At 47.9% G+C, this 11547-nt stretch overlaps 1 protein-coding gene across 1 annotated transcript in view; it reads left to right on the top strand.

Moving 5' to 3' along the window:
* The first annotated feature begins 4117 nt into the window (after positions 1-4117).
* The window catches only part of KIAA1549L (KIAA1549 like), a 281195-nt gene continuing 273765 nt past the window's right edge, over positions 4118-11547 (top strand). The window contains exon 1 of the mRNA XM_089914969.1: positions 4118-5615. Within this exon, the coding sequence (XP_089771095.1) occupies positions 5375-5615 (241 nt within the window). The 5' untranslated portion in view covers positions 4118-5374. The remainder of the gene's footprint in view (positions 5616-11547) is intronic.

Here is an 11547-nt window from a genome sequence, read left to right as displayed (position 1 = left end):
TATAAAAATAACATCAAAGATTTATTGAGCACTTTGTGCCAAGCTTAGTTTTTTTGGACAGCTTTATTGAGCTATGACTTACATAACACAAAATTCACTAGTTTTAAGTGTACAATTCAATGAATTTTGGTATATTTACAGAGTTAATCGTCATCACCACGACCTAATTTCAGAACATTTCTGTCACCCTAAAAAGAGAGCTTGTGCCCTTTGCAGTCAGTCACTCCCCATTTTTCTTCCCTCGGCCCCTGGTCACCACTGTGCTACTTTCTGTCTCTTTGAGTTTGCCTTTTCTGGACATTACATATGTGGAATCATGTAATGTGTGGCCTTGTGACTGACTTCTTTGATTTATCATAATATCTTCAAGGTTCATCCATGTCGTAGCATGCTTCAGAACTGCATTCCTTTTTATTGATGAATCGTATGCTGCTGGAGCACATTTTATCTGTTCACCAATTCACAGAGATTTCGGTTATTTCCACTTCTTGGCTGTTGTCAGTAATATGCTGCTACAAGTATTTGTATTTGTGTGCACATTTGTTTTTATTTATGCTGGGTAGATACCTTGATATCTTGGGTTGACATGTCCAATTTTCTTAAAGAGGAATACTGAGGCACAGAGAGTTTACAAAATTTCCCCAAGGCCACCAGTTATTAGGTGATAGAGTTAGGACTGGAACCCAGGTTGTGAATCAGTGAGATTTTCAATGGCCAATGCTAGTTGCCATCCCACAGGGCCTGAGGAAAGGGCTTAACGTAGCTAAGCTGGAACATGAAGGCAAAGTGTGCAGTGGAAATGAGCTAGCCTCAGAGTGCCAACGCCTGGACCATATCCCCGCTCTGCGATTGGACGAGCCCCAAAAGCAACAAATATTAACAAGACAAATTAGCCCTTGACGGTTAAAAAACTAATTTTCTCCTCCCACTGGAGGATTTGGAGAGCAATTAGCCAGAAGCCGGGGAGTTGAAATGTCATGAATGGAAAACCAGTTCAAATCAACAAACACTGAATCTCTAGGCTGCCGTAGGGGCCACGGCCACGACTGAGGTCAGCATCACCCACCTGGGCACTCGGGCTTGGCCCTCGTGGGTGCTCGCATCACCTTGTTGGGCCTGTTGTGCTGGGCCTTAGAGTGAGCTTTGGAAACTTAAAAACATAGGTTGAGAGATGAGCGAAAAGGGAAACGAAGATGATCCACTCTTCTGCAATCGTCTCATTTCAGGTGGCCCCTTCTCCCTAGTCTCATGCCTCTCCTAGTCCATTCTACCAGGTAGCTCCTCTCTCAGGTCCCCTCTGTGTGTGCCCACAGCACTTGGCAGGCGAGGCAGACTTGTGTGTTTACTTGTCTCCTTCACTCCAGGATGGAGGCAGCGCCTTGCACACCGCAGGGCCTCCAGGACCTACCACAGTTTGGGGCACAGGAAAGAAGGGCTTCACAGTGTAGACCTGGGCTTTGTACCAGCACGGAGTGTGAGTAACAGAGATTAGAACTAGAGGAGAAATACCTGCTCATTGCAAAAAGAATGAAACAGGCCCAGGCACTCCCCTCCACGGCAATGGTGGAAATGTCAAGTTGAGGGCCTAAAACCACTGCCCAGGGATTGATCTCCCCACCCCCCGACCCCAATCCCGCCTCGTAAATGCTTTGCACAAAAGACACTGACTTTATAAAGCTACATAGCAAAAAATTCACACATAGGTTAAGTCCAAAAGCCCTGTTTAAATAGACTAAAATTAACAAGAGGGTTTATGGTTTAAGAGGGCTGCAATTGTCATATTATATATAACAGATAAGATTGACTGAGTGCTTATCGTGTGTCAAGAGTACTTCTAAACGCTTGAAATGTATCAATTCAATCCTTAACACAACTCAAAGAGGTAGGTGCTTTTACTATTTCCAATGTTATAGATGAGATCTATAGAGATTATGGGATTTGCCCAAAGTTATACAGCTAGTAAATGGTAGAGGCAGAATTTAAATCTAAGTAGTCAAGTAACAGAGTCTGTACTCTCACCCATCAGTCAAGGACTGGGATCTCATCAAGCTTCCTGAGCCTGCAGAAAACCTCTCCGGAGCTGTTCCTACTGGATGAGGATAAGGTACAAATTCAGCCTCTCTACATCTGCCTCCAGCTTAGGTCTCCGGCCTTGAAGCAGGATCTCCTCAGGTCCCCTCTGTGCTGCCCTCACCAGATACTTTACTCTTCCTTGAAAAATGCTGCAAACTCTCACGCCTTTCTACCTTAACTTTTGTGGTGCCAGCAAACTCCAAGTTTAAATGTTACCTCCTTTCCCCTCTCCTCTCCCTCCAGGCAGAAATAGCCAGTCCTCACCCACATTCTCGCGATGATGGGCGATGTGCATATATGCCTCTAGCGCATACTCCCTGCATCTCTCTGAGGCTAATGCCGTATGTGTCTGCCCCCTAACTAGATTTGAGACTGGGGCTTCTTGAGGATAAGCATTGTGTCTGCTCTTGAGGCCAGCTCATCAGAGAGAAAGATTCAATGAAACATCAGTCTAACCACCAAAAACACTGACAAGTAATTTATACCTTATCTAACTCTGGCAACTAATGTTGAAGGGAAAATCCTATTTACAATGCAGAGGATATACTTTGCTATCTCTCAGCCCCAAATCTCTGTCCCCCAAATCTCTCTCCACTTTCTCTACATGCTCACAGAGAACCCAGCTTTGGTTGGGTTTTGCCTCTCTTGCCTCATAGCCTCTCCCCTTCTGGATCTTTTCTATCTCTTAGGCCAGCAACGTTCTGTCCCTTTCCATGTGAATTCATTCAGCCCCTCTGGCTTCCTCAGTCCTAGCCTCCCTCTCTATTCTCTCCCCACTGCAATGTGCAGAAAAGGGCTGGGTTTGGTGGGGTGGGGCAGGGGAGGCTATGACTAGTCAAGGGTTTATATTTCTCTCCATCACACCTGCCTGTGTGTCCTCAGCTGCTAACTCAGAGCCCGCACATCACTGGTGCTCCTGAGACTGACTTTTCTTCCCCTTTTCCTCTCCCTCCCTTTGGGAAAAAGCCCTAATGTGTCCAAAGACTTCCACAAGTTGGTCCCAATATTCCTTCCCCTCTCCCCCTCCCACTTCTTCCTAACAGAGTTCTTAGCTTCAAACAAGGGGCCCCAGGGCTCCACACATGCCTTTTTCTACCTCCCTGCCCACTTTTGCTCTCTTTGCCCTCTTTTCCCTCCATGCTCCCTGCTCCTCAACACCTCCGCTGCTCCAAACTTTGGCATCTTTCAGTCCAACTTTGCCTGGACTGCTGGCACGATCACGCTCCACCCCGCTGTCCCTGGGAACACCCCTTGTGGCCAGCACCATGCCTCCTATCTTATGGTGTTGTCTGAATCATGGCTTTCTCATTAGTGGCTCAAAATGATTTTTTTGAGCTGTTTTATTGCCGCAGTTAGACTGCAATTTTTTAAAAAAACAGCAGAAGTGATTTAATTGAACAGCAAACTTAAATAATAAGAACCCCAAGAAGGTATTACTATATGTCAACAAATTTTAGGTGCATGATAAGACACATCTGACTTCTGAGAAGTTAATATGTGAAAAAATGTGTGTCTTAGATGAAATATGGTGTTATTTCTATCCTACAGATGCACAGTAAGTGAGATTTAACACTTTTCCAGGCCCACTGGCTGGCTTGCTGTGCCCTGAATGCCCCAGCCAGCTGTGCTCCCGGGTTTTCACCCTTGCTGCCCCTTTTTCCTGGCATGTTTTCCTGCCAGGCTTATTCCCTCACCTCCTTCAGGTCTTTGCTTAAATGTCACCTTCTTGGTGACACCTTCCTTCCCTCTATTTAACATTGCAACACTCCGTCCCCGATTTTTTCTTTTACACTGATTTTTCTCCATAGCTTTTATCACCGGCTGACATTTTATCTCTTACTTATTTGTTTATTGCCAGTGTACTTCCACTAGAATGTCAGCTCTAAGAGGGCAGGGATTTTGTTGGTGGCTGTTGTCTTCAGTGTCTAGAACAGTGCCTGACACATAACAGGCACTTGAACGAATAGAGCTGGAGCTTCATCACATCAGGGACTATATTTTTGCTCATCAGTTAGATCCCTGATGCCTCGCATAGTAGCTGGCAAGCAGTGGGCCCTCAAAAAATATTAGTCAATAAATAGGGGATGTGTGAAACTCCAATGAACTAGGTAACTTGCTTCAGGACATCCAGCTTCGCAAGGGGAAAAGCAAGGAGGCCAGTTCTGCTGATATCGGGCCCTTGTGTCCCACCGGATAGCGACTAAATGTCCTATTTTCAGGAAGGGACTTTTATGAAGAGACTTTCCCCTGGTCTTTCCAATGTGCATGGCTTTGCACATTGTGTGGCTGCAATAAATATTTATAACGCGTTTTAACCCAGAATGTTATTGCAACTAGGCCACAGGCGCTTCAGTTCCTCAGGGGTAAAACGGGCATTCGGGTGTCCGAGGGCCCCTCAGAGAAGTAGTGAACAAACAGCACAAAGCGCTTCCCCCATCTAAAGGGCTTTCCAAAACCCAGGCCAAAGGGCTTTCTGACCTCTTCAGCACGTTGACCACGACTCTTTACCCCGCTTTTCCGGGCCGGAGGACCTTTCCTGTCCATCTCCCCTCCTCTAGCCGAGGGACTGGTGGGGAATGCGAGGAAGGGAAGCCCACCCCTCCAACGCCCTGTACGGATGTCCGCGGCGCGCGAACAGCCGCGAGGGGTCCCCTCCCCAGCCCGGAGCCCGGCGGGGCGCGCGGGTACGGGGGGCGCGCGGCGGCTCCACGCGAGGATGCGCGCGCGCGCCTGCCTCGCCTCCCTCGCCCGCTCGGGTGGCTACGTGCTTTCTTTGTCAATGAGGCGCCGCTCTGAGCTGCAGTAACACTCTCCGCCAGGGAGCCGAAGCCGGAGCTGGAACCCGAGACCGAGCAAGCGAGCGAGGAGAGCGCGGCGGAGAGGCTGCAGCCGGCGGCGGGAGGGAGGGCCCTGAGCGCGCCCAGCGGCTGCCTGCCCCCGCGGCTCGCAGCCTCGCCCCCTCAGTCTGCGGGAGCCCGCCCGGGGGTGGGGGCTCCGGGCGGCGCCCGTCCCACCCTTGCTGCCCCGGGCGCGCCGGCGCGCGGCGACGGCACCGTGGGAACCCCGGCCCGCTCCCGCCGCGGCTCCATGCGGCCCCGGCCCCTGCGCGAGTGAAGCCGCGGCTCCGCGGAGCTCGCTCCTGGCGCGGCAGCACGAGCCAGCGAGTCGCGCCGCCCGGCGCCCCCGCCCTCCGGCGCCCGGGCCGTGGCCGGAGATGCCCGGTGAGGACCGGGTCGCCGAAGGCTGGGCTCCCCGGAGCGGTGCGGAGCGAGGCAGTGGCCTGGATGAGTGAAGCGACTCCATGGCTCGGCAGGAGGCGAAACCCCAGGGCCCGAGGGAAGATGGGCCGGAGGTGCGGGGGCGCAGGGGCCGGATCCGGGCGTGCGGGCTCGGCCGGGCTGGCGGGGGAGCCGCGCGCTGCCCGGGCGTGAGGGGCCCCCGGGCTGCCGGGTCCCAGGATGCGCTGCCGCTGCCGCCGCCACTGCTGCTGCTGGGACTTCTGCTGCTGGCGGCCCTTCCGGAGCACTGCCTGGCGGACCCGGGTAAGCACTTGGCGGCTGCTTTGTGCCCGCGGAGGTTCCTGGAGGAGCGGGGCTGCCCGTCGGGGCCGGCACCTGACCGGGTGGCGGTGGATGGAGAGGTCTTTGCGGCACCGGCGCTAGGAGTTTCCCCTCCCTTTGCTGCTGCAACAGCAGGCGAACTGTCAGAAATCTGTCTCCCGGGAAGGCACCGTTGGGCGGGGAAGTAAAAAGAGGTGCATTCGCATCTTCCTTCTGGACAAGTGGCAGGTCCTTCCTGGTGGTCCCCAAGGCACGCTTCATTTAGATAAAGATATGCTGTGTTTAGGACACCTGAAAAGGGATGTGTTTTAGTAGGACACACAAAGTGGGGACGTCTACTATGTTTTGGGCTCCCTGACGGTTGTCCACTTTGTTTTAACTGCACGAGGTGGCCCAGAGAGTTTTAGGCAATTCCCGTGTCGGCGTTTTCCTCACTGTCTTGACAGGAGACTCCTTTTTCTTTTGGGATAGAGGTACCTAAAATAATTGCTCGCGTCTTGCAAAGGGATCGAGTGTATAATCCACTGTTTGCAGGAGGTTAGTTAAAAATAACCATGCTTAGCTCTTTTGACTCCCAAGAATCCTCAGGAAATAGATTTCTTTAATTTCTTGGACGGTTTTTAAAAATCTGTTGTAACTATTTAGGGGGGATTATTCGGCTAATGTTCTTCCAAAAACCCTGTGCGGTCAGCAATTGCCTTTGAAATAGAATGATTACTATGGCACTTGTAAAGGGCAGGCTTTTATTTGTGAAATTCTGGGCTCTTGGTACATTTCATTTATCAAGGAATATAGCCCTTGCTTCAGCCAGTATGCTTCTGTACTTCTGTGGTTTTTAGCAAGGATTAAAGAGGACTGTTTTTTTCCCAATGTGCCTCGCCCCCCAATTAGATTAAATCTCCTAATTATGAAGGAGTTCACACTGTTTTAGATAAGAGGGTTTCAGGTTAAAAACATTTCCTGTCTTCAACAGCTTAATTCAAAGCCCATTTTCCTTTGATTCACTCAAAAGGTTACTGACATGAGGTGTCTATGTGTGCAAGTTGCTCTCCAGGAATTGTCTATTGTGATCATAGTGGTGAGAAAGTTCAGTAATCTTTGGATGTGTGCCCGAGAACCGAGAAAACCTCCGAAGAACTTTAGCCCCCAGTTTTTATGCCTCTAGCAGTTTTCAGTGATGTGTATTTGATGGTTAAAAGGTAAGTTCTGAGTCAGACACATGTAATTACCTTAGTATTCACTGGATCAGAAACACACTTGGAGTTTTTATTTAAAATGAATCAGATCCTTAATAGTTTTGTAAACAATTTATGAGATACCAACTTACGGAAGGTCTTCATTTGAGTGCAGATACCAAAATCTGTTCAACCGTTTGTAATATGTGAAATTTAGATCTTATGTATTTATCCTATTCGGCCTGATATGTCAGATGATTTCCTCTGATCGGCTTTGATTTCTGATCTCTCTTCTGACCTTTGTACTTTGCCCCTTTGGAACCTCTGTGACTTTTCTTGGCTCTTCTTTCAGGCTGCCAGAGCCTGACTTAGGGGACTTCTGTTCTGTATCTTTTGTTTTTAGCCCTGATGACCTTTTCCTTTATTCTCTTAGTGTGGGGATCCTGGGGATTGCTAGGAAAGATGCTTTGATTTAAATGATGGTAAAAATCAGTAGTCCTCTGTCTTCTTCCTTCTCGTTGGAGTGACTCGTTGCGTCCTCCGTGCTTTTTGGGTGTCCTTTCTGCTGTCACTCTTGATGACCAGTTTCCCGTGGTCCAGCTCACCTGTGGATCCAGAGTCTACTGCCGGGCTCCGCGCTTTCCCGTGTGTTTGCCTCTGATTCAACTTCATGACTTGTTTCTCTCTCAATGGAAGAGTTAAACGTTGGGCTCACTACCTTGCCTCCTGCCTGCTTTCATTTGTTCTCTGATTTCTACCTGAGGCGGCTTTACTGCGGGGTGAGTGCGTCCTGGACCTGATGCAGGGAGTCCCAAGGGGTTTGTGGAGGAAGCAGTGTCAGGAGGGAGGCAGGAGAACAGATGACATTTTCCTGAGACCTTTGACTTTCAACAGACTCCCTGGTTTTGAACTTTTTCTGAGGCACAGCTGCTGCTTGTTGCTGCCACTCGCTGTAGAGTGAGTCTGAGGCCGGGTTGCATGCGAAGCCAAACGCTGATTCTAAGATTCCCCCTGAACGTGCTAGCTTGCTACAGTCATGTCATTTGCATGGTTGCCGCATCTTGTTTTTTAAGCAAGGCTAAGCAGACATTTGCCTTGGCTGACAAATAGGTAAAAATAGGTTGGTTTCTGGACAGTGCTATAGGACCTTTGTGTCCTGGAGCCCCTGCAGTGTGTTCCCAGCCCACCTCCACCCACTCCACCCCAAATTCTTTTTATTTTATATTCCTGAGGAATTGGAGTTCCTTCTCAAGGCTGCTGTCTTGAATGTCCTCTCTTGGACTTCCTCTCCTAACTTCCATCTCCAGGAAACCCTTGCTCCCTGACTTTTATTTTGCATGTGGGAGACTGGTGTGGAAAAGAAGGTTCTTTACAGAAGCAAGCTCTGACATCTCCCCATTCTGTTTTGCCCTCTGAGGCTCTGGGCAGATTTGGTAAAGTTCAAATTTGACTTCCCGATCTTCTGATCTTCCATTCAGTTCATGTCAGTAAACATTTCCTGTGTGTCTTTTAGGTGCAGGTGCAGTGCTCATTCCTTTATGTGACCTGGCCTCTCTGGACCTCAGTTCTCTTGTCTGTAAAATGGGGATAATAATAGCTCCAGTCTGTTGTGAAGATTCAATAAGTTAATGTATCCGAAGTGTTTAAAACAGTGTTTGGTACATAGTAAATGCTCAGTGAATGCTAGCTGTTCTTATAAAATTGACTGAACATTTACTCTGTCCAGGTGCTGTGCTGGGGCAGGGGATACAGACATGCATAAGCGTCAGGCAGTTTATAGAAACCCCTCATGAATAGGGTGATACACGTCCTTAAACTCTGATACTGTGTGGTCAGAGCAAATAAAACGAAGGCACAGTTAATTCTGGAAGACCGGGAGCTTTGGAGGATGAGTAGGTGTTGGCAGGGTTGATGGTGGCATTTCAGGCAGAGGAGAAGTAGAGGTTCTTTACTTCTGTGGCCAGAAGCACAGGATGCTATAGCGAGGAGTACCCTGGACTCTCTCACTGCCCTTGGGCTTTCTCAAGCCCTCCTCACAGGCACTCCACCCCCCCGGCCCTCCTCTGCTTCTCTCACCAACTTGTAAGTTCCTGATTTATCTTTGTTTCCCTCTTGCCTGTTACAATGCCCAGCACAGAGTAGGTACTCATTAAAGTTTCAGCCTTCTTTCACTCCTGTTCCCTTAGCTTGGATGATTCTGTTAGATGTTAGAATAATTATCTCATCTAAGTAACCCACAGCAAGTTGTTAATGACTGCTTTATTCAGGGAATGTATTTGCATTTTGAAAGAATCTCTAATTGAGCACAATATATGGGGGATAATTTTGACCTAGGATGTCATTTTTTACCCCTCTCCAACATTTTATACATCATCAGATTGGAGTCCCATTCGAAACAGGTGCAACAGTTCATTTGTTCATTCATTCATTCATCCATCCATCCCTCCATCCATCCATTCATTCAATGTATCTTGAGTACCTCAGCTTTTTGAGGTTACAATAATGAAAGAAAACAAGCTCCCATTCTCATGGCAGTTAGGAACTAGCCCAGTGCTTTCCAGACTTTACTGTGCATGTGAATCACTTGAAGATCCCGTTGCAGATTCTGATTCAGTAGGTCTGGGATAAGGCCTGTGGTTCTGCATTTCTAACAAGCATCAGAGTGATGCTGACGCTGACCCCACTTTAAGTAGCAAATGAAAATAAACGAATAAATGTAGGTTGGATGGTGGTAAGAAAAATGAATCAGGGTAAGAGGATAGCAAGAGGCTGATGTCTATGTGCATGTGTACCCTCATTGTGCCTGGTTATCTAGAGTGATGGGGGATGTCCCCCATGTCGAGGTGACATTTGAGTAGATACTTAAAAGTGGATATCTGGGAAAAGGTATTCAGGCAGAGGGGAAAGCGACTGCAAAGGCCTTGAGGAGAGACTGTGTTTGGGATGGTTGCGGAACAGCAGGGAGGCCATGTGGAATTGAGTGAATAGGGGGAAGGTGGTAAGAAATGACGTTGAAGTGGGAGCTGGGCCCAGATCATATAGGACTTTTTGACAAAGTGAAAACTTGGTATTTTACTTTGAATGAGATTAAGCAAGAGGTGACGTGATCTGACTTCAGTTTTAGAAAAATGCCCATGGCTATCATGGGGACAAAAGACCGTAAGGTCGGGACTTCCCTGGTGGCACAGTGATTAAGAATCTGCCTGCCAGTGCAGGAGACACAGGTTTGAGCCCTGGTCTGGGAAGAACCCACATGCAACGGAGCGACTAAGCCCGTGCGCCACAACTACTGAGCCTGCGCCCTACAGCCCAAGAGCCACAACTACTGAGCCCATGTGCCACAACTACTGAAGCCCACGTGCCCAGAGCTAGTGCTCCACAGCAAGAGAAGCCACTACAATGAGAAGCCTGCGCACTGCAACGAAGAGTAGCCCCCCGTTGCCGCAACTAGAGAAAAGTCCGCGTGCAGCAATGAAGACCCAATGTAGCCAAAAATAAATAAAAATTAAAAAAAAAAAAGTAAGGTCAAGGGTGGAAATGGGGAGACCAGGTAGGATGGCTTAGACAATGGGGAGAAGTGGTTAGATTTTGGACATCTTTTGAAGATGGAGCTAATAGAATTTTCTCATGGATTAGAGGTGGGGTGGGAGAGAAAGAGAGGAACCAATATGGCTCCAAGGATTTTGGCTCAAGCAACTGGAGGTTGAAGTTGCCATGGAGATGGGGAAGGTTGCAGGAGGCTCAGGATTTGGGTAGGAAATAAAGAGTTGGTTTTGGGTTTGTTAAGGTTGAAATGTTTATTAAACATCCAAGTGGAGATGTCAGATAGCCAGCTGAACAAAGTAGTGTGGAATCCCAGGCTGATATTGGGTCCAGAGGTATAAAATTGGGAGCCATCAGCATGCAACTAAGCAAGAAAGTATAGAGAAGGGGGAGATCTCAGCAATGAGACCTGGGATACTTCAGCATTTAGGGATTCAGGAGACGGGGGACCAGCAAAAGAGGCTGAAGAAGGCTAGATAGGGACTAGCAATGGATGTTGTATTTAGAGATGTGGAGATGTTTGGTGGCCCTAAGAGTGGAGGGGACAAAAGTCTTGCTGCAATGGGTTCAAGAAAGAAAGGAAGAAGAGAAATCGGAGACAGTGAAAAAGACAACTCTTTTAGTCTTTTTTATAAAGGAAAGCAGAGACATAGGGGAGATAGGTCAAAAGAGGGTTCAGATGGGTTATAATTACATTATATTTGTACTTTCTCATTATTTTTTCCAAAAGGATTTTATTTATTTTTTGAATTTTATTTTATTTATTTTTTTATACAGCAGGTTTTTATTACTCATCCATTTTATCCACATCAGTGTATACATGTCAATCCCAATCTCCCAATTCATCACACCCCCACCCCCACCCCCCGCTGCTTCCCCCCTTGGTGTCCATATGTTTGTTCTCTACGTCTGTGTCTCAATTTTTGCCCTGCAAACCAGTTCATCTGTACCATTTTTCTAGGTTCCACATACATGCATTAATATACGATATTTGTTTTTCTCTTTCTGACTTACTTCACTCTATATGACAGTCTCTAGATCCATCCACGTCTCTACAAATGACCCAATTTCATTCCTTTTTATGGCTAATATTCCATTGTATATATGTACCACATCTTGTTTATCCATTCGTCTGTCGATGGGCATTTAGGTTGCTTCCATGACCTGGCTATTGTAAATAGTGCTGCAATGAACAT

This window comes from Delphinapterus leucas, chromosome 7 (genome assembly GCF_059928025.1).
Source record: "Delphinapterus leucas isolate spDelLeu-1000000601 "Yukka" chromosome 7, BTC_Dleu_Yukka2, whole genome shotgun sequence".
In the NCBI taxonomy this organism is placed as follows: domain Eukaryota; kingdom Metazoa; phylum Chordata; class Mammalia; order Artiodactyla; family Monodontidae; genus Delphinapterus; species Delphinapterus leucas.
Note: the sequence above shows the minus strand (reverse complement) of the source record. Positions and strands in the feature narration are given on the sequence as shown.